The 20,856-nt window shown below is 39.0% G+C and overlaps 1 protein-coding gene across 1 annotated transcript in view; it reads left to right on the top strand.

The window, feature by feature from the left end:
* The window catches only part of ANKRD31 (ankyrin repeat domain 31), a 170,244-nt gene that overhangs the window by 65,781 nt on the left and 83,607 nt on the right, over window positions 1-20,856 (top strand). Inside the window, exons 13-16 of the mRNA XM_049867748.1 lie at window positions 2,146-2,290; window positions 8,102-8,154; window positions 9,109-10,588; window positions 11,098-11,250. Of these exons, the coding sequence (XP_049723705.1) occupies window positions 2,146-2,290; window positions 8,102-8,154; window positions 9,109-10,588; window positions 11,098-11,250 (1,831 nt within the window). The remainder of the gene's footprint in view (window positions 1-2,145; window positions 2,291-8,101; window positions 8,155-9,108; window positions 10,589-11,097; window positions 11,251-20,856) is intronic.

Genomic DNA, 20,856 nt, shown 5'->3' with positions numbered 1-20,856 from the left:
TATAGCTGCTGTAACAGATTACCACAAACTGGATGACTCAGAACAACAGAAATTTATTCCTTCATGGATCTGATGGCCAGAAGTATGAAATCAGCTTCATCGGTCCAAAATCAAAGTGTCAGCAGGGCTGTACTCCCTGTGGAGGCTGTAGTGGAGAATCCATTTCTTGTCTCTTTCAGCTTCTCGTGGTTACCAGCATTCCTTGGCTTGTGGCCACATCACTCATCTCTACCTCTGTCTTCACATCACTCTGTGTGTGTGTGTGTATGAAATCTCCCTCTGCCTGTCTCTTATATGGACACATGATAACATTTAGGGCCTACCAGGATAATCTCATCTCGAGCTCCTTAACTTAATCATATCTACAAAGACCCTTTTTCCAAATAAGGTAACATTTATAGGTTCCAGAGGTTAGTATGTGAATATATGGGGGGGGGGGGGAGGGCATTTTTCACCCTACAGCAGTAAGTGTGGGAGGAACCTTTACTTTTTGTTTAATGCCTTTTTATAATTTCATAATTTTTTTGCAACATGTAAATATTGCTTATATAATATTTAAGAATTAATTAACATTGATATGAAGAAGGAATAGACATACACTCTTTCTTTCTCTCTCTCTTTCACACACACATACTCACACACACAAAACCATATACAGCCTAGAATACAGAAATGATTAAAAGGTACTCTCAAAAGATATACCTGAGACTTCTTACTTATTATTACTAAAGAGAGATGTATAGTTTCTTGAAAGGCTTAAATAATGTAAACGTATTATAATCATTTTTATTATTATAGGAAGGCGATAGGGAAAGGATACCTGTCACACTTGTGAATGATGCAAAACTTGGAAGGCTAGTTAATAGCAAAGGCTAGAGAAAAGTATTCAGACTATTTTAGCAGGCCAGAATGCGTTCTTAGAAAAGGAATTCTGCTCCTATCTTTAATTTTTAGGTACATACAATTTATAGAAATTCAGATTCTCCCTTTGAGTCCAGACATTGACATAGAGATTGGGGCTTCTTTTAGTATAATGTTCTTTAAGGCCTACACTCCACATCCTCCTTGCCCTACATTCATCCTTTTATTAAACAACTTTTGTTGAACATTTTCTCTATGCCAGACAGTGAAATAGGCACTGAGAATATAAAAATGATTAAGACATATATCTGTAGCAAAAGCTTGTAAGCAAATTAACCATCCATCAGTAGGGTACTGGTTAAGTAAATTATATTACATTCACATAAAATAGACTATTAGCTGTTGAAAGGAATGAGAAAGTTCAGTCTACAGTGATATGGAACAATCTCCAAGGTCTGTTGTTAGTGGGGGGAAAGGAAGGCAAGATACGGAGGAATAGATATAACATATGGCCACTTGTGTAAGAAAAAAGTATTTATACATATATATGCTGGTATGCACATATATGTGTTTGTATGTATACATACTAGACTATATATGCACATGTACGTATTTGTATGTATACATGCTGGACTAACTCCGGAAGAATTCAGAAGGAACTGTAATTGGGGCTAGCTCAGAAAAAATGAATTAGATAGCTGGAAGACAGTATAGGAGGGAAGTTTTTTTTTCTTTTATCATGTATGGCCGTCTGTATTTTGAATCATTTCCATTAATTTCCTATTCAAAAATAATAAATTACTTTAAAAAGAAAAACATAGTTTTTACCCTTAAGAACACGGCAGGGGAAACAAATATGTAAGAAATAGGTATAATATAGAGTATATTAGGCACTGTGATAAAATATGTATATGAAAAGTGGGCGAAGTCCTTTTTCTCTGGGGCAGCGGGAGTAGGGTGAGGCAGCACTTCATAGAGGAGGTTACTTGAGGAGTAGTAACACATTAAGGGTTGACTGCTTTCTCGCTTTCTCCGTGGGAGTCTGAAGAGGAGCAGCAGCAGCAACATCCTTCTTTGTCTCTCTTTCAAGAGAAGGGATTTGTATGTTAACAACTCTTGAATCAGTAGCAACTGATTCATAAAAAATGCAGTTACAAATGTATTATAGGTAAACCCAAACTCTGTGTTGTTGAAAGAGATATTTGATGCTACCTAGAATTGTATGCGGACTCACAATATTGTACCTTTTGTCTGAGCTCCCTAACGTGAACATTCTTCCTCTAGGTGGCAGAGTTACTTCTCCTGAATGGAGCTGATCCATTATTTAGAAATGACAGTGGAAAGTGTGCTTTGGATGAAGCCAAGGATTTATGTATGAAGCGTCTTCTTGAGAGATATGTTCCTAAACATCAAAAACGTCTTACATGGGGTAAGATTAAACTACCCTGTTTTGTCTATAACGTTGATAAAGAGTTACAGAAACTGAATTTAGAGTTATAGAAATTAAATTTATTTTTCTTTAAGTTTTGAGAAGATCTATTCCGTGATATCTTCATCCTGTGCTGTTAGTAAAGTACGGCGCCTTATTTGTAAATGCATGTAGCGATGTAATGGAAAGGTAATACTAAATGTACTTTTCTCCAGGTTGTACGTTGCAGATACTTAAAAAACCTTTTATAATGTTCTGGGTTATTCCCCCCCTCCCCGCCCCGTAATCCTTTGACTAAATAACATAATATGATATAAATTATGTTTGATTTTATCCTTTTCAATGAATATGGCCAGGATTGTTTATTTCCATCCCCTAAGAATCTTTTCTTATGGCAGTACCTTAGCTTTCCCATGCACATGACACCGTTAAATTGAATTGCAAGAGAACTTGATATGCAGTGGTCAACAAAAAAATTATAAAAAAGGATTTAAATACGTAGCACATTGTTCATACTCTCCTAATGCATCTGTTAGGTTTTTTTTTTTTTTTGCAAGGTCACAGCACTCCTCTGCTCTGCTCAAAACCCTGCAATAGTTCTCCATTTCATGTAGGAAAAAAGTCAGTATCCTTACAATGGCCTAGAAATCTCTATATCAGCTGGCCACTTGTTCACCTTTTCTACCACTCTCTTCCCCCACTACTTGAATTCCGACACATTGGTCTCCCTTCTGTTTCTCAGGTATGCTTTCTTTGCCTCCTTCAAGTCTTAGTTCAAATGCATCCTTCCAAGTGTGGCCTAGACTTCCCTGTTTACTACTGCAACTTGCCCCCTTCCAACGCACACCGTATTAGGTATCTGTTCCTTGTAACAATTATCCCAAATCTTAGCAACTTAAAACAATAAACATTCATTATCCCACAGTTTCTGAGTGGTTCTGGGTGAGAGTCTCTCACAAGATTGCAATAAAGCTGTTGGCAAGGGCTGCATTCATCTCAAGACTCGACTAGGGCAGGAAAAGCCACTTCAAAATCACTCACAGGGTTGTTGACAGACCTTAGTCTTTGTTCACAGATGACTACTAAAGTGCCTGGCACATAGTAGACATTCAGTAAGTATGTATTGAATAAATGAGCATGTGAGTCCTCTGAAACAAAACAGAAAAAGATTCTTTCAAGAAATGTGTTTATGTTTCATTTACTTTTATTAAACTATATTTTAATAAAATTTTCCCCAGGAGGTATTTCTCCCCTACAGGGATCAGGCAGTGTTTGGTTCTCTTGTACATAGGGTCGCTGTGAGTCAGCACCAACTCATCTGTACTTAACAGCAACAATATCCTTAACAATAGAGGTTTCTACCCTTTGAATTACCCTTTTACACATGAAAGTTTAATCTGAGTCCTTCCAGACATAAAGTGAGTAGGCCTCTGTACAAGCCCTGGAATTTTTTCCAATCAGAGTCAAAGTTAACCCATCTTCTGCCAAAGCACTGAGTCTCCCTGAGGACAAGTAATACAGCTATACCTGCATTATCAGTTAAGAGTTCTTTGGTGGAACTGACTTGATCTGTAAACTTTCACTTAAAGCACAATAAAATTTTTTTTTAAAAAAAGAGTTCTTTGGTGGAAAGCTGTCAACTCAGGTAGAAAAGGGATTTTCTTGGCAGGACAACTAAAGAATTAAAGGAAAAACTGAAGATCCATGTTTTGGAAAAGTCAGGAGTAAAAGCAGCTTCAGAAATCTAGGTAGTCAGAGCTAATGGACCCTCTCTGCAGAGAGCTGCCTATCAGGATGAGCCGTAGGCAGGCAAAACAACAGATGTCCACTACACTCATTTTTTCAGGGCCTGTTATGCATCAAGCACCATACAGTGCTAGAGCCTAATGACAAAAGATGAATAAGAAACAAAAATGGCAAACAGTTTCAATGAAGAATGAGATAAAGAAATGCTCAGGGCACTATAAGAGTAGGTAAAAGAACTACTTAACACCAGACTCCTTTATGTCCAGGGAGGTAACAGGACAGATATCACATAGTTAATGATCAAGTGTCAACACTAACCCAAGAGGTTCTAGTCTAGTATCTTATCTAAAGCTGTAATTTGCTAAGTCTATTAGAAAAAATTTTTTTCCTGATCTAACCAAACCTTTTGCTTGTCAAGCCGTTTCAGACTCATGGTGACTCTATAGGACAGAGTAGAACTGCCCCATAGGGTTTCCAAGGAGCACCTACCTGGTGGATTCGAACTGCCGACCTTTTGGTTAGCGGCCTTAGCTCTTAACCACTATACCACTAGGGTTTCCTTTCCTGATCTAAATTAGTTTAAATGAAATTTAAAGTATATTGCCTTCCCAACTGGATTTTCTTTAATATAAGACAGTTATTCCAGTTATTGTTGGGTGTGTATGTTATTGAAAATTAGCTACAATATAGCAATCTGACTATAGAGTCATGAGACTGGTTTTCCTTTATGGCTAATGGATTCATTTTATTATTTTATACCCACTTATTTTATAAATACACTGCTCAGTGGACTTAAGGAAGGTAATTGTTTGAATGACATTAAGGACCAAGACCTGGATCAAAAAATTCTCTTCCCTACCTTCATAACGAAGAGAGAGCTTCATTAATAATTATAGGCCACCAAAACCCAAACCAAAACTGTTGCCATCAAGTCAATGCTGACTCATAGCAACCCTATATGGCAGAGTAGAACTGCCCCATAGGGTTTCCAAGGAGCACCTGCTGGATTTGAACTGCTGACCTTTCTGTTAGCAGCGTGAGCTCTTAACCACTGCACCACCAAGGCCCGTAAGAGGGAACTAATTAATGGTTTCTTTAGAGTTTAAAAAAAAAAAAATTTTTTTTTTTTAGAGTTTAGACTTCCTCTCCAGTAGCCCAGTCACATCAGAAGGACAGACAGTACCTTGTTGAGGCCAGGTCTATAAAAGCACATTGAAATATATTTACATTTCAAGCTAATGAAAAATTGCACATAGACTATTCAGTGAAAAGCAAAAGTATATATATATTTGCTTTTATGATCTGCTTAATTGCTTGACTTCTCTATTTTATGATGGCATACATTGTTTGCTCTTCTGGGAGTGCCTTCTCTAGCATTTTAGCCCTTTCTCCAAAATGAAAATTTCCTGTTCACCAGCGTCCACTTCTGACCCTACCTGAGGGATTTTCCTTCATGGAAAGGAATCTGGTGCCTTTCTTCTTAGGACTTAGGTCCCACTCTTCCTTCTTGAGGTAATTTACCAAGCTGGGCTGCATTATTATGTTTCATCAGATAGTTTGAACATTTCTTAAGTGTAAACTTTCAAATTGTCATTACTTATCAGACTATATATCAGTATAAGAGAAAAAATAGCTTACTTAAGTAAAGATATCTATAGACTTGCACAGAGTGCTCATTTTAAAATTTCAGTTTGGAGCTTTCTGTCATGGGACCTGGTGTATAAAGAACCTTCCTCCTACAAAATGTATTTGTGCTTTTCCATCTTAGTGTGAAAAACGTCAACTTTGGTGTAGGATGAAGTTCTTATTAACTTCATAGACTTGGATATATTAACCTCCTCAGTTTTCTAATCTGTAACATTGGGCTTGTAAAATCTACTCATTTACCTACTTATCTATGGGATTGTTAGTGTGAGGATTGGAGTTAATGTGTGTAAAATGCCTCAGCACAGTACCTGACACATGATAGGAGCTCAGAATGACAGAGGGAGAAGAATGCAGCTACATTATCAAAACTCACCGCTTTAGAGTTTATATCTGTGAGGTTTTTTTTTTTGGTAGATTATAATAGGAAATGTACAGTCTTAAAAACTGAAAGGAAATAAAACCTCCTTTCTTGATTCCAGATTCTCTTAGAAACTATGACTGACCGGGTGGTTCCTGGGAAGTATTGTTTCTCTGCTCGTTAAGAACCAAAGTATGGAAAAGACAGTCCTTTATGCCCTTGGAAGATATATAACAACAATAATAATGGAGAACTTTCTATGTGGCAGGAATTTCTCTAAACTCTTTACATGGGTTATCTATTTTAATCTTTAAAACAATTCTGTAAAGTAGGGACTATTTTTAGCTTCATTTTATGACGCTGAGGTAGAGACATTAAAATACTTATCCAAGGTCACCCAGCAGTAAACAGATGAGTCAAGACTGAAACTCAGGGGTGAGGTTCCAGAGACTGCTCCCAGCCGCTTTGGTTAATAGGACATTCTGTATCCCTTCCTTCATCTGAAAAGCAAAGTTAAACCACTTTCTGCCCTTAATGGATTAAGTGCAATGGCTCCTTTACCTTGACCTGAGTCTGTATGAATGTGTGAGTTTGAATGGCAGGCCTCATTTTTTTGCTCATGGTAATTTGATTGGTGTCATGAAAATTATTCCCAAGAAATAAGTTAAATCGCTCTTTTCCAAATATATCCTTGTTAGAATATTCATTTATTTAAGATTTCTTTATATATCACATCTCAGATGTTCATTAATTTTTTCCTTCTTCTATCAAATTGATTGTGGCTAAATGCGTATATAAAAACCAAACCAAACATGTTGCCATTAAGTCGATCGCGACTCATAGCTACCCTATAAGACAGAGTAGAACTGTCCCATAGGGTTTCCAAGGAGCAGTTGGTGGATTCGAACTGCTGACCTTTTGGTTAGCAGCCGAGCTCTTAACCACTTCAACATCAGGGCCCCAATGCGTATATAGGTAATTTCACCTTCAGTATTTAAAAGAGACAATAAAAAAGACACTAAAGTACTTTCCTTTAATTATCAGTCTAGCAGTCTAGGTAGTATTTTTTTTTTTTTAAACAAAGTAATTAGCCTTTCCATGCATATATGCTTTGTTTTTAAGAGAATGCAGGACTATATTAAGCAGACATATTCCACCACCAGTTGCCACTGAATTGATTCTGACTCATGGCAACCCTGTAGGACAGGGTAGAACTGCCTCAGAGTTTTCAAGGCTGTAATCTTTACAGAGGAAACCCTGGTGGGATAGTGGTTAAGGGCTATGGCCGCTAACCAAAAGTCGGCAGTTTGAATCCAGGAGGCACTCCTTGAAAACCCTATAGGGCAGTTCTACTCTGTCCTCTAGGGTCGCTATGAGTTGGAATCGACTTGACGGCAACGGGTTTTCGGTTTGGTATGGAGCTTCCATGACTTTGCCTTGTTCATTAAGTTTTTCCTTCCTCTGTCAAATTGACTGTGGCCAAATGCATGTATAAAAACCAAACCAAACCTGTTGCCATCAAGTTGATTCTGACTCATAGCAACCCTATAGGACAGAGTAGAACTATCCCATAGGGTTTCCAAGGAGCAGGTAGTGGGTTCAAATCACCAGCCTTTCGGTTAGCAGCCAAGCACTTAACCACCTCGCCACCAGACATATTAAAAAAAAAAAAAAAAAGATAATCCAATAATTTGGGGAGTTTTTTTTTTTTTGCCTTATGAAAGTACCTTGCATATAGCTACATAATCAGTCAACTGAATGAAGTTGGTATATCTATGGGGGAATAAAAAATACTCGTTTCATTGCCCACATTTAGTATTGCTTATCATTTTGTAGAATCTATTTCACTTTTCCTATGTAAGTGTTTTCAGCTCTCTGCAGATTGTAGTTTCTTATAAATATGGGTATCATAAATTAGGTGTGCCAATTTTGATATAAAACGTTTGCATAATTTCATTTATTCTGGTTGCTTTTTCATGGCAAAGAATGTGTGGGTTTTAGAAATCTAGAGCCTGACCATTGGAGGATGTTCTCTTTGATTTTTCTATTTTTGGTTACAGCTCAAAGGAATAGCACTGACCCACTAGACATAGAGGATTTACACCAATACAAGGTATATCTATGTTTAGTAATAAACGTTTTTATAAGAATGCACCTCCTGGTTATTTTATAGATCATGAGAAGGAAAAGAAAGACTACTGAAGCATTAGTCAGGAATAGTGACTTCACTTTTGCTTTTAAGACACTTTGGAATAATTACATGAGAATCAGAGGGTTCTGGGCTGCTAGTTTGGGAAGCAGTTGAGTAAATGTGGCATATCTGGGCATACTGATATATTGGTAGTCATTTCCTTTTTCCTCCTCTTCATGGTCCATGAGGTTTATCAACCATGTCAAATTTCTTTTGGCCTAAGCGCAGCACAAGAGCCCAAGGTGTCACTCCGCCCCTTCAAGGTTTACATAGTGGGCAGATAATCTTGATTTGGTGCTTGGGTTCTGGTGGGTGAAAGGAAGCATTGTCCTGGCTTTAATCTTACAAGCTCACAAAAATATATCTATACAGACCACTTCAGGAGCATATCCTTCTTCTTGTTTTTAAATCCCTTCTTTCTTGCCCTACAGATAGTCTCTCAAAGATACTGGAAGAAGAAACTCCCCTTGTTCTAGCTCCCGCTGTGTATCAACTGGGAGAGTGGAGTGTTTCTAAAGCATTCTGTAAAGTTTTCTTTATAAGGAAACTTTGATCTGATGAGTTTAATAAACCTATAAAAAATTAAGTAGGCTAAAATATTTTTGTTATGTTTCGTAAGACCAATAGTGCTAAAATACTGGTAAAAAAGAATTAAAATGTATAGCACAAAATAAATATTAGTATACATAATGAGTCTAGTTTTCTGAAATATTAGTTGGATATATTCCACTTTTTTTTTTTTTATATTTCACCAGGCCTGTGGTTAGATTAAATTATAAAATTGAGTGGAACAATAGATTTATCAATTATTCAGAATGAACTAAGTGTAGAATTACATCTGAAAATTAAAGCTAACTATATATTTTGTTCCTATAGAAACCAAAATTCAGTTCTAAAAATTGTGTTTGGTTTGTTAATGATGAAAATTCCAACAGACTGAAGCAAGAACATGTAAAAGTCAATAAAGGAAGCAAAGAGGCTTTATTTATAAATAAAGAAGATATATATGAATATTACCAAAAAGATTCCAGAAACACAAAATTTGGTAAATCCAAGCAAAATCAATCAACCGTTGACCAAATACACTCTAAAGGATTCAGAAAGGACAATCTCTGTAATGTCAGAGATCCCAGCACAAATGTGTCTGATGATAAAGGAAGAAGAAACAGACAGCATAAAAAACCTCAAGAGGATGATGGCGACTGCAGTCCAAGAAAGACAATAGCTGTCACTTCTTCCAGAAGAATAAACAGATTGGTTCTGCATCAGCAGTATACTCTCCAAACCCTGGCTGGCCTTCCAGAAGAGTCATGTAAACCTTCCAGCCCAGCCCTCTCAAGCCTGACAAATGACGTAGGTGACAATGTCACGACTTGTTCAATTTCCAAAGAAACACATACTCAGGGCTTAGATTTAGATTTATCGGATAATCAAGAAGCACAGTTCTTGGAATTAGAATCCATTGACCAAACTGAAGTTTCTTTCTCAGACCAGTCCCCCTACACTGACAAAACATGGTGCATAAGCCCTTATAAATTTCATGAAAATAGGAACTCAGGTAAAAAATATGAGAACTTTAATAAGTGGGAAAATTCTGTCCCATCCATTATAAAGGGAAGCAGTAATGATGATGATGGTGGTGATGGTTGCAGTACTGAGAAGGCTGTGACATGTAAAGAGGTGATATGTTCTACAGATTGCAAAATCTACTATAATTGTGAAAAGACTGTAACAAATAGAGAGGAAATGTATTTTCAACGGCCTTTGCCTTCTGAGCACTGTTTTTCACAGGAAAATGAGTTAAAAGCAGGCAGCCTAACCATAACTCCACAACAGGAAGCTGTTACTTTTTCTGATTCAGAAAATACAGTAATTTCTGAACAACATGTTGCAGATCGCGAACAATACATGTATGGAATTTCTTTTGATCACTCACCTGGCAATCCTGAACAAACTTCCCTGGCTTGTACAAGAACACTTGCAATACATGAAGCTTCAGAGCTGGCTGGTCACATGGAACTATTCAAAAGGCCTCAGGATTATAGCCCCAGAGCACCAGCTTCTTTAACGAATCAAACAGAAACACATATTGTGGAAAAGATGAATGAGAAACAAGACCTTAAAAGGAATTACACTGACAAAGATCAAAAAACATGTTATTCAAATGGGCCTTTATCTGCAATTGCTCATTCTCAAGTAATAGAAACAACTAAAATTGAAAAAAGGGGACAAGACCTTCCAGAGAGCGAGACTATACATAATGTAGATTTTCATTCCACTGACAATATGAATAAAGAATTGATCAACAACTCACAACTTAATCAAAGAGGAGAGAAAGAAATGTCTCCCAAACCAGGTATTAGTAATATTTCTTGGCTTATAAACATTTCCTATAGACTTTTTTTTATAGACTTACTTATTTTATAGAAATTTTCAACTGAATTTCCACTCAACATATGCCCAAACTGACATGGGTAAGGACATATGGGCCATAATTGGGGTTAAGTGATAGTGTTTAGTTTGAAAGTCAAACTGTTATTATCAAAGGTGGTCGTTAAATTAGTATTGACAGAAGTTAGCAAACAGCATTTCTATGCATTTTGTGTTTCTTTTTAATAATAGCACTTGTTTAGTATCAGGAATCATAAGAACATTTTCACAGCAGGAAATAATCCCACTGACAACTATTCACTGTATTCCATCAGAATTGCAATTAGAAAATTTCATGTTTGTTATATAAAAATATCTTTACAGGCTTCCATTCCTTTAAAAGAAATTGAACTCAGAACAGAAACTCTAAAAATGTATGAATTTTTTTTAAAGTCATGTTTGCAACACCAGTATTGCAAAGTGTTTCTTTTTCAGATGAGGAATTAGCTAATAATGGAGAGGAAAGCACTATAAGAAATGGTGACAAGAAAAAAGAAAAATCAGATTCAGAAATTCACATGCCTACTGATACCCAAGTTCAGAATTTGAAAAACAGACAAAATTTGTTGAAAGCTACCTGCAGCCAAGGTTTGTATTCCTATAATTGTATAGGAAAAAATTTATACAATCAAACACAGCAATCTATTTTTCTATCAGAGTTTCTAAACTTTCAGATACACTGGTGTTTTGTTATTTATTATTATTATTATTTATCATTTTGTTATTTTTTAGTTATTCACTAAGTTATAGATTATTTCAGTTGTATCTGTCAGATGCTTTTACTGTAAGGCAGCACTTGAGGATCCATTAGTTTTCAGATATATTCTTGTTATATTTCTGCCTATAACTTCTAATTTGTTATTTTAGAGGAGATAAACAACAGAGGCAATAGGATTATTGAGTAGGGGCACCAGGGCCAAATTGTGTCAGATCCCTTAGAAACTTCCCCCTAGCCTTTTTTTTTTTTATTAACTTTTATTAAGCTTCAAGTGAACGTTTACAAATCCAATCAGTCTGTCACATATAAGTTTACATACGTCTTACTCCGTACTCCCACTTGCTCTCCCCCTCTTGAGTCAGCCCTTTCAGTCTCTCCTTTCGTGACAATTTTGCCAGCTTCCCTCTCTCTCTCTACCCTCCCATCCCCCCTCCAGACAAGAGTTGCCAACACACTCTCAAGTGTCCACCTGATATAATTAGCTTACTCTTCATCAGCATCTCTCTCCCACCTGCTGACCAGTCCCTTTCATGTCTGATGAGTTGTCTTCGGGGATGATTCCTGTCCTGTGCCAACAGAAGGTCTGGGGAGCATGGCCGCCGGGATTCCTCTAGTCTCAGTCAGACCATTAAGTATGGTCTTTTTATGAGAATTTGGGGTCTGCATCCCACTGATCTCCTGTTCCCTCAGGAGTTCTCTGTTGTGCACCCTGTCAGGGCAGTCATCGATTGTGGCCGGGCACCAACTAGTTCTTCTGGTCTCAGGATGATGTAGGTCTCTGGTTCATGTGGCCCTTTCTGTCTCTTGGGCTCCTAGTTGTCGTGTGACCTTGGTGTTCTTCATTTTGCTTTGCTCCAGGTGGGTTGAGACCAATTGATGCATCTTAGATTGCCGCTTGTTAGCATTTAAGACCCCAGATGCCACATTTCAAAGTGGGATGCAGAATGTTTTCATAATAGAATTATTTCGCCAATTGACTTAGAAGTCCCCTCAAACCATGTTCCCCAGACCCCCGCCCCTGCTCCGCTGACCTTTGAAGCATTCATTTTATCCCAGAAACTTCTTTGCTTTTGGTCCAGTCCAATTGAGCTGACCTTCCATGTATTGAGTGTTCACTTTCCCTTCACCCAAAGCAGTTCTTATCTACTGATTAATCAATAAAAAATCCTCTCCCTCCCTCCCTCCCACCGCCCTTCGTAACCACAAAAGTATGTGTTCTTCTCTGTTTTTACTATTTCTCAAGATCTTATAATAGTGGTCTTACACAATATTTGTCCTTTTGCCTCTGACTAATTTCGCTCAGCATAATGCCTTCCAGGTTCCTCCATGTTATGAAATGTTTCACAGATTCGTCACTGTTTTTTATCGATACGTAGTATTCCATTGTGTGAATATACCACAATTTATTTACCCATTAATCCGTAGATGGACACCTTGGTTGCTTCCAGCTTTTTGCTATTGTAAACAGAGCTGCAATAAACATGGGTGTGCATATATCTGTTTGTGTGAAGGCTCTTGTATCTCTAGGGTATATTCTGAGGAGTGGGATTTCTGGGTGGTATGGTAGTTCTATTTCTAACAGTTTAAGATAACGCCAGATAGATTTCCAAAGTGGTTGTACCATTTGACATTCCCACCAGCAGTGTATAAGAGTTCCAATCTCTCCGCAGCCTCTCCAACATTTATTATTTTGTGTTTTTTGGATTAATGCCAGCCTTGCTGGTGTGAGATGGAATCTCATCGTAGTTTTAATTTGCATTTCTCTAATGGCTAATGATCGAGAGCATTTTCTCATGTATCTGTTGGCTGCCTGAATATCTTCTTTAGTGAAATGTGTGTTCATATCCTTTGCCCACTTCTTGATTGGGTTGTTTGTCTTTTTGTGGTTGAGTTTTGACAGAATCATGTAGATTTTAGAGATCAGGCGCTGGTCTGAGATGTCATAGCTGAAAATTCTTTCCCAATCTGTAGGTGGTCTTTTTACTCTTTTGGTGAAGTCATTAGATGAGCATAGGTGTTTGATTTTTAGGAGCTCCCAGTTATCAGGTTTCTCTTCATCATTTTTGGTAATGTTTTGTATTCTGTTTATGCCTTGTATTAGGGCTCCTAGGGTTGTCCCTATTTTTTCTTCCATGATCTTTATGGTTTTAGTCTTTATGTTTAGGTCTTTGATCCACTTGGAGTTAGTTTTTGTGCATGGTGTGAGGTATGGGTCCTGTTTCATTCTTTTCAAATGGATATCCAGTTATGCCAGCACCATTTGTTAAAAAGACTATCTTTTCCCCAATTAACTGACACTGGTCCTTTGTCAAATATCAGCTGCTCATACGTGGATGGATTTATATCTGGGTTCTCAATTCTGTTCCATTGGTCTATGTGCCTGTTGTACCAGTACCAGACTGTTTTGACTACTGTGGCTGTATAATAGGTTCTGAAATCAGGTAGAGTGAGGCCTCCCACTTTCTTCTTCTTTTTCAGTAATGCTTTGCTTATCTGGGGCTTCTTTCCCTTCCATATGAAATTGGTGATTTGTTTCTCTATCCCCTTAAAATATGACATTGGAATTTGGATCGGAAGTGCGTTATATGTATAGATGGCTTTTGGTAGAATAGACATTTTTACTATGTTAAGTCTTCCTATCCATGAGCAAGGTATGTTTTTCCACTTAAGTATGTCCTTTTGAATTTCTTGTAGTAGAGCTTTGTAGTTTTCTTTGTATAGGTCTTTTACATCCTTGGTAAGATTTATTCCTAAGTATCTTATCTTCTTGGGGGCTACTGTGAATGGTATTGATTTGGTGATTTCCTCTTCGGTGTTCTTTTTGTTGATGTAGAGGAATCCAAGTGATTTTTGTATGTTTATTTTATAACCTGAGACTCTGCCAAACTCTTCTATTAGTTTCAGTAGTTTTCTGGAGGATTCCTTAGGGTTTTCTGTGTATAAGATTATGTCATCTGCAAATAGTGATAACTTTACTTCTTCCTTGCCAATCCAGATACCCTTTATTTCTTTGTCTAGCCTAATTGCCCTGGCTAGGACTTCAAGTACGATGTTGAATAAGAGCGGTGATAAAGGGCATCCTTGTCTGGTTCCCGTTCTCAAGGGAAATGCTTTCAGGTTTTCTCCATTTAGAGTGATGTTGGCTGTTGGCTTTGCATAGATGCCCTTTATTATGTTGAGGAATTTTCCTTCAATTCCTATTTTGGTAAGAGTTTTTATCATAAATGGGTGTCGGACTTTGTCAAATGCCTTTTCTGCATCAATTGATAAGATCATGTGGTTTTTATCTTTTGTTTTATTTATGTGATGGATTACATTAATGGTTTTTCTGATATTAAACCGGCCTTGCATAAAAAAAAAAATTGCATACCTGGTATAAATCCCACTTGATCATGGTGAATTCTTTTTTTGATGTGTTGTTGGATTCTATTGGCTAGAATTTTGTTGAGGATTTTTGCATCTATGCTCATGAGGGATATAGGTCTATAATTTTCTTTTTTTGTAATGTCTTTACCTGGTTTTGGTATCAGGGAGATGGTGGCTTCATAGAATTAGTCGGGTAGTATTCCGTCTTTTTCTATGCTTTGAAATACCTTCAGTAGTAGTGGTGTTAACTCTTCTCTGAAAGTTTGGTAGAACTCTGCAGTGAAGCCGTCCGGGCCAGGACTTTTTTTTGTTGGGAGTTTTTTGATTACCGTTTCAATCTCTTTTTTTGTTATGGGTCTATTTAGTTGTTCTACTTCTGAATGTGTTAGTTTAGGTAGGTAGTGTTTTTCCAAGAATTCATCCACTTCTTCTAGGTTTTCAAATTTGTTAGAGTACAATTTTTCGTAGTAATCTGAAATGATTCTTTTAATTTCATTTGGTTCTGTTGTGATGTGGTCCTTCTCGTTTCTTATTCGGGTTATTTGTTTCCTTTCCTGTATTTCTTTAGTCAGTCTAGCCAATGGTTTATCAATTTTGTTAATTTTTTCAAAGAAGCAGCTTTTGGCTTTGTTAATTCTTTCAATTGTTTTTCTGTTCTCTAATTCATTTAGTTCAGCTCTAATTTTTATTATTTGTTTTCTTCTGGTGCCTGATGGGTTCTTTTGTTGCTCACTTTCTATTTGTTCAAGTTGTAGGGACAGTTCTCTGCTTTTGGCTCTTTCTTCTTTTTGTATGTGTGCATTTATCGATATAAATTGGCCTCTGAGCACTGCTTTTGCTGTGTCCCAGAGGTTTTGATAGGAAGTATTTTCATTCTCGTTGCATTCTATGAATTTCCTTATTCCCTCCTTGATGTCTTCTATAACCCAGTCTTTTTTCAGGAGGGTATTGTTCATTTTCCAAGTATTTGATTTCTTTTCCCTAGTTTTTCTGTTATGGATTTCTAGTTTTATTGCCTTGTGGTCTGAGAAGATGCTTTGTAATATTTTGATGTTTTGGACTCTGCAAAGGTTTGTTTTATGACCTAATATGTGGTCTATTCTAGAGAATGTTCCATGTGCGCTAGAAAAAAAAAGTATACTTTGCAGCAGTTGGGTGGAGAGTTCTGTATAAGTCAGTGAGGTCAAGTTGGTTGATTGTTGTAAGTAGGTCTTCCGTGTCTCTATTGAGCTTCTTACTGGATGTCCTGTCCTTCTCCGAAAGTGGTGTGTTGAAGTCTCCTACTATAATTGTGGAGGTGTCTATCTCACTTTTCAATTCTGTTAAAATTTGATTTATGTATCTTGCAGCCCTGTCATTGGGTGCATAAATATTTAATATGGTTATGTCTTCCTGATCAATTGTCCCTTTTATCATTATATAGTATCCTTCTTTATCCTTTGTGGTGGATTTAAGTCTAAAGTCTATTTTGTCAGAAATTAATATTGCTACTCCTCTTCTTTTTTGCTTATTGTTTGCTTGATATATTTTTTTCCATCCTTTGAGTTTTAGTTTGTTTGTGTCTCTAAGTCTAAGGTGTGTCTCTTGTAGGCAGCATATAGATGGATCGTGTTTCTTTATCCAGCCCGTGACTCTCTGTCTCTTTATTGGTGCATTTAGTCCATTTACATTCAGTGTAATTATAGATAAATAAGTTTTTAGTGCTGTCATTTTGATGCCCTTTCATGTGTGTTGATGGCAATTTCATTTTTCCACATACTTTTTTGTGCTGAGACATTTTTCTTAGTTAATTGTGAGATCCTCATTTTCATAGTGTTTGACTTTATGTTAGTTGAGTCGTTACGTTTTTCTTGGCTTTTATCTTGAGTTATGGAGTTGTTATACCTTTTTGTGGTTACCTTATTATTTACCCCTATTTTTCTAAGTAAAAACCTAACTTGTATCGTTCTATATCGCCTTGTATCACTCTCCATCTGGCAGTTCAGTGCCTCTTGTATTTGGTCCCTCTTTTTGATTATTGTGATCTTTTACCTATTGACTTCCATGATTTCCTGTTATTTGTATTATTTATTTATTTATTTTTAATTAATCTTAATTTGTTTTTTTTTGCGATTTCCCTATTTGAGTTGATATCAGGACGTTCCGTTTTGTGACCTTGTATTGTGCTGGTATCTGATATTACTGGTTTTCTGACCAAACAATATCCTTTAGTATTTCTTGTAGCTTTGGTTTGGTTTTTGCAAATTCTCTAAACTTGTGTTTATCTGTAAATATCTTAATTTCGCCTTCATATTTCAGAGAGAGTTTTGCTGGATATATGATCCTTGGCTGGCAGTTTTTCTCCTTCAGTGCTCTGTATATGTCGTCCCATTCCCTTCTTGCCTGCGTGGTTTCTGCTGAGTAGTCTGAACTTACTCTTATTGATTCTCCCTTGAAGGAAACCTTTCTTTTCTCCCTGGCTGCTTTTAAAATTTTCTGTTTATCTTTGGTTTTGGCGAGTTTGATGATAATATGTTTCGGTATTTTTCTTTTTGGATCAATCTTAAGTGGGGTTCGATGAGCATCTTGGATAGATACCCTTTTGTCTTTCATGATGTCAGGGAAGTTTTCTGTCAGGAGTTCTTCAACTATTTTCTCTGTGTTTTCTGTCCCCCCTCCCTGTTCCGGGACTCCAATCACCCGCAAGTTATCCTTCTTGATAGAGTCCCACATGATTCTTAGGGTTTCTTCATTTTTTTAAATTCTTTTATCTGATTTTTTTTCAGCTATGTTGGTGTTGATTCCCTGGTCCTCCAGATGTCCCAGTCTGCATTCTAATTGCTCGAGTCTGCTCCTCTGACTTCCTATTGCTTTGTCTAATTCTGTAATTTTATTGTTAATCTTTTGGATTTCTACATGCTGTCTCTCTATGGATTCTTGCAACTTATTAATTTTTCCACTATGTTCTCGAATAATCTTTTTGAGTTCTTCAACTGTTTTATCAGTGTGTTCCTTGGCTTTTTCTGCAGTTTGCCTTATTTCGTTTGTGATGTCTTGAAGCATTCTGTAAATTAGTTTTTTATATTCTGTATCTGATAATTCCAGGATTGTATCTTCATTTGGGAAAGATTTTGATTCTTTTGTTTGGGGGGTTGGAGAAGCTGTCATGGTCTGCTTCTTTATGTGGTTTGATATGGACTGCTGTCTCCGAGCCATCACTGGGAAACTAGTTTTTGCAGAAAATCCGCTAAAAAAAAATGCAGTCAGATCCCTATCAGAGTTCTCCCTCTGGCTCAGGGTATTCGGATGTTAATGAAGCCGTCTGGGGAGGGTGGGGGAGGGATCAGAGAGATAGGAGAGTAGCACCTCAGAATATAGCCAGAGTTGCTTGTCTTGCTTGGAATGATTATTATATCTGAGATTTCCGCAGGGCGCGTTGCCTATGTGTGCTGGCTGTGTGGAGATTGCCCCCGGGAGGTCTGGCCCGCTGGAGTCACGGCCAGATCCTACGCTGCCAGCCCCATGCCCAACGTCAAGGTTCCCCTACTGGGACGGTGCAGTCCCGACTCCAAAATCAGTCGCTGCCTCCCGGGGACTCCCCGTCCCGCCAGCCGCGTCGCCATGCCGCTCCTACGAACCGGCTTGGCCTCCCCCGGGTCAGCTCAGGCGAGCGGAGCAGCTCCCCGTGCCTGCGCCGGAACCGCGCCTCCCGGCTGGGACGCCACTCTCCCCGCTCCAAGACCAGTCACTTCCCCCCGGGACCTCCCCCACCGGCTGCGTCGCCATGCCGCCTGCGCGAACCGGCTGGGTCCCCTCCCCGGGGCTAGTTCAGGGGGGTGGAGCAGCTCTCCACGCCTATGCTGTACCTGCGCCCAGTCAAAATTCCGGCGGGACGGTTACCTGGCTGGGACGCTGCTCTCCCCACTCCAAGACCCGTCACTGCCTCCCGGGGGCTTCTCCCACCGGCTGCGTCGCCACGCCGCCCGCGCGAACCAGCTGGGCCCCCTCCCGGGGTTAGTTCAGGGGGGTGGAGCAGCTCCCCATGCTTATGCCGTACCCACGCCCCGCCAAAATCCCGGCGGGATGGCTCCCTGGCTGGGACCCTGCTCTCCCCATTCCAAGACCAGTCACTGCCTCCCGGGGACTTCTCCCACCGGCTGGGCCGCCACGCCGCCCGCGCTAACCGGCTGGGCCCCCTCCCGGAATGAGTTCGGGGGCCAGGGCTGGGCCCCTTGTTAGTGCCGTCTGCCCCCCTGGGCTCTGCCCCAAATCGGGCGCCGAAGGTCACCTTACTGGTATGCTGGCTCCAGGCTCTGAAAACAATTGCTGCCTCCCCGTATTTGTTCGTTCTCCGTCTCTAAATCTGTGTTTGTTGTTCAGGGTTTGTAGATTGTTATGTATGTGATGGATTCACTTGTTTTTCGAGCCTTTGTTGCAAGAGGGATCCGCGGTAGCGTCCACCTAGTCTGCCATCTTGGCCCCGCCCCCCCTAGCCTTTTTAACATAAGGGAAATTTAAGAACCATGATCACTAGTTTCTTTGTGTCATGTGTTTGGCAATGTGGACAAGCTAACTATCCTTCCATAGTTCTTGGAAGTAGTACTGTGATGAGCCAACGGGCTGGACTACTTCTGGTTAAACAATAAGCACTGAAAAATTGGTTTATCTACTGCCTAGTAAGAGGTAGGATCCTTGGTGGTGCAGTGGTTAAAGTGCTCAGCTGCTAACAGAAAGGTCTGCAGTTCAAACCCACCAGGTGCTCTGTGACACAAAGATGTAGCAGTCTGCTTCCATATGATTTACAGCCTTAGAAACCCTATGGGGCAGTTCTACTCTGTCCTATAGGGTTGCTATGAGGTGGAATTGACTCAACAGTGGTGGGTTAGTAAGAGGTGGGGGAGGATACTGGATTAGGCATTCTCTGTGACACTTCTTCCATTGGCTCCCTCTCATGTAAACTGAAGCCCCTCATGTAGATACCTCCTTTCACTATCAAATGGTGGTCACCAAAAACATGACCACATCCTAGTCCCCAGAACCTGTGAATATTACCTTTTATGGTAAAAGATTGAATGTTACCTCTTGGAAAAAGAGTTTTTGCAGATTTAATTAAATTAAGAATTTGAAGTTCAAGAGGTCAGCTGGATTATCTGGGTAGGCCCTAAATCCAATGACAAGTGTCCTTATAGGAGAATGGCAGAGGGAGGTTTGAGACACACCAGAGAGGAGAAGGATGTGTGAAGAGAGGCAGAGATTGGGGTGATGTAGCCACCAAACAAGGATGCCAAGGAATGCTGATAGCCACCAGAAGCCAAAAGAGGTAATGAAGGATTCTCTTGTAGAACTTCCAGAGGGAAAACGGCCTTGTTGACACCTTGATTTTGGAATTCTGGTCTCCAGAACTGAAAGAATAAATTTCTGTTGTTTTAAGCCACCCAATTTGTGGTAATTTGTTATGGCAGCCACTATAAGCACTTAAGGAGCCCTGGCAGTACAATGGTTAAGTGCTCGGCTGCTGACTGAAAGATAGGCAGTCCCAACCCACCAGCTGTGCTGTGGGAGAAAGGACTTGGCAATCTGCTCTGCAAAGATTGTTGTTAAGTGCTGTTGAGTCAGTTCCAATTCATTGCAACCCCAGTCCCATGCCATCTTCACAATCGTTGCTATGTTTGAGTCCATCATTGCAGCCACTGTGTCAGTCCATCTTATTGAGGGTCTTCCTCTTTTTCCCTGACCCTCTACTTTACCAAGCATGATGTCCTTCTCCAGGGACTGGTCCTTTCTGATAACATGTCCAAAGTAAGTGAGACAAAGTCTTACCATCCTCGCTTCTAAGGAGCATTCCGGCAGTACTTCTTCCAAGACAGGTTTGTTTCTTCTTCTGGCAGTCCATGGTATATTCGATATTCTTCACAAACACCACAATTCAAAGGCATTGGTTCTTCTTAGGTCTTCCTTATTCATTGTTCAGCTTTCACATGCATATGAAGCAATTGGAAGTATCCTGGCTTGGGTCAAGCACACCTTATACTCCTCAAAGTGACATATTTCCTTTTCAACACTTTAAAGAGGTTTTTTGGAACGTAATTGCCCAACACAATACGTCATTTGATTTGACTGCTGCTTCCATG

This window comes from Elephas maximus, chromosome 2, assembly GCF_024166365.1.
Source record: "Elephas maximus indicus isolate mEleMax1 chromosome 2, mEleMax1 primary haplotype, whole genome shotgun sequence".
Classification (NCBI taxonomy): domain Eukaryota; kingdom Metazoa; phylum Chordata; class Mammalia; order Proboscidea; family Elephantidae; genus Elephas; species Elephas maximus.
The sequence above is the reverse complement of the archived record's forward strand: the minus strand, read 5'-3'. Positions and strand labels throughout refer to the sequence as shown.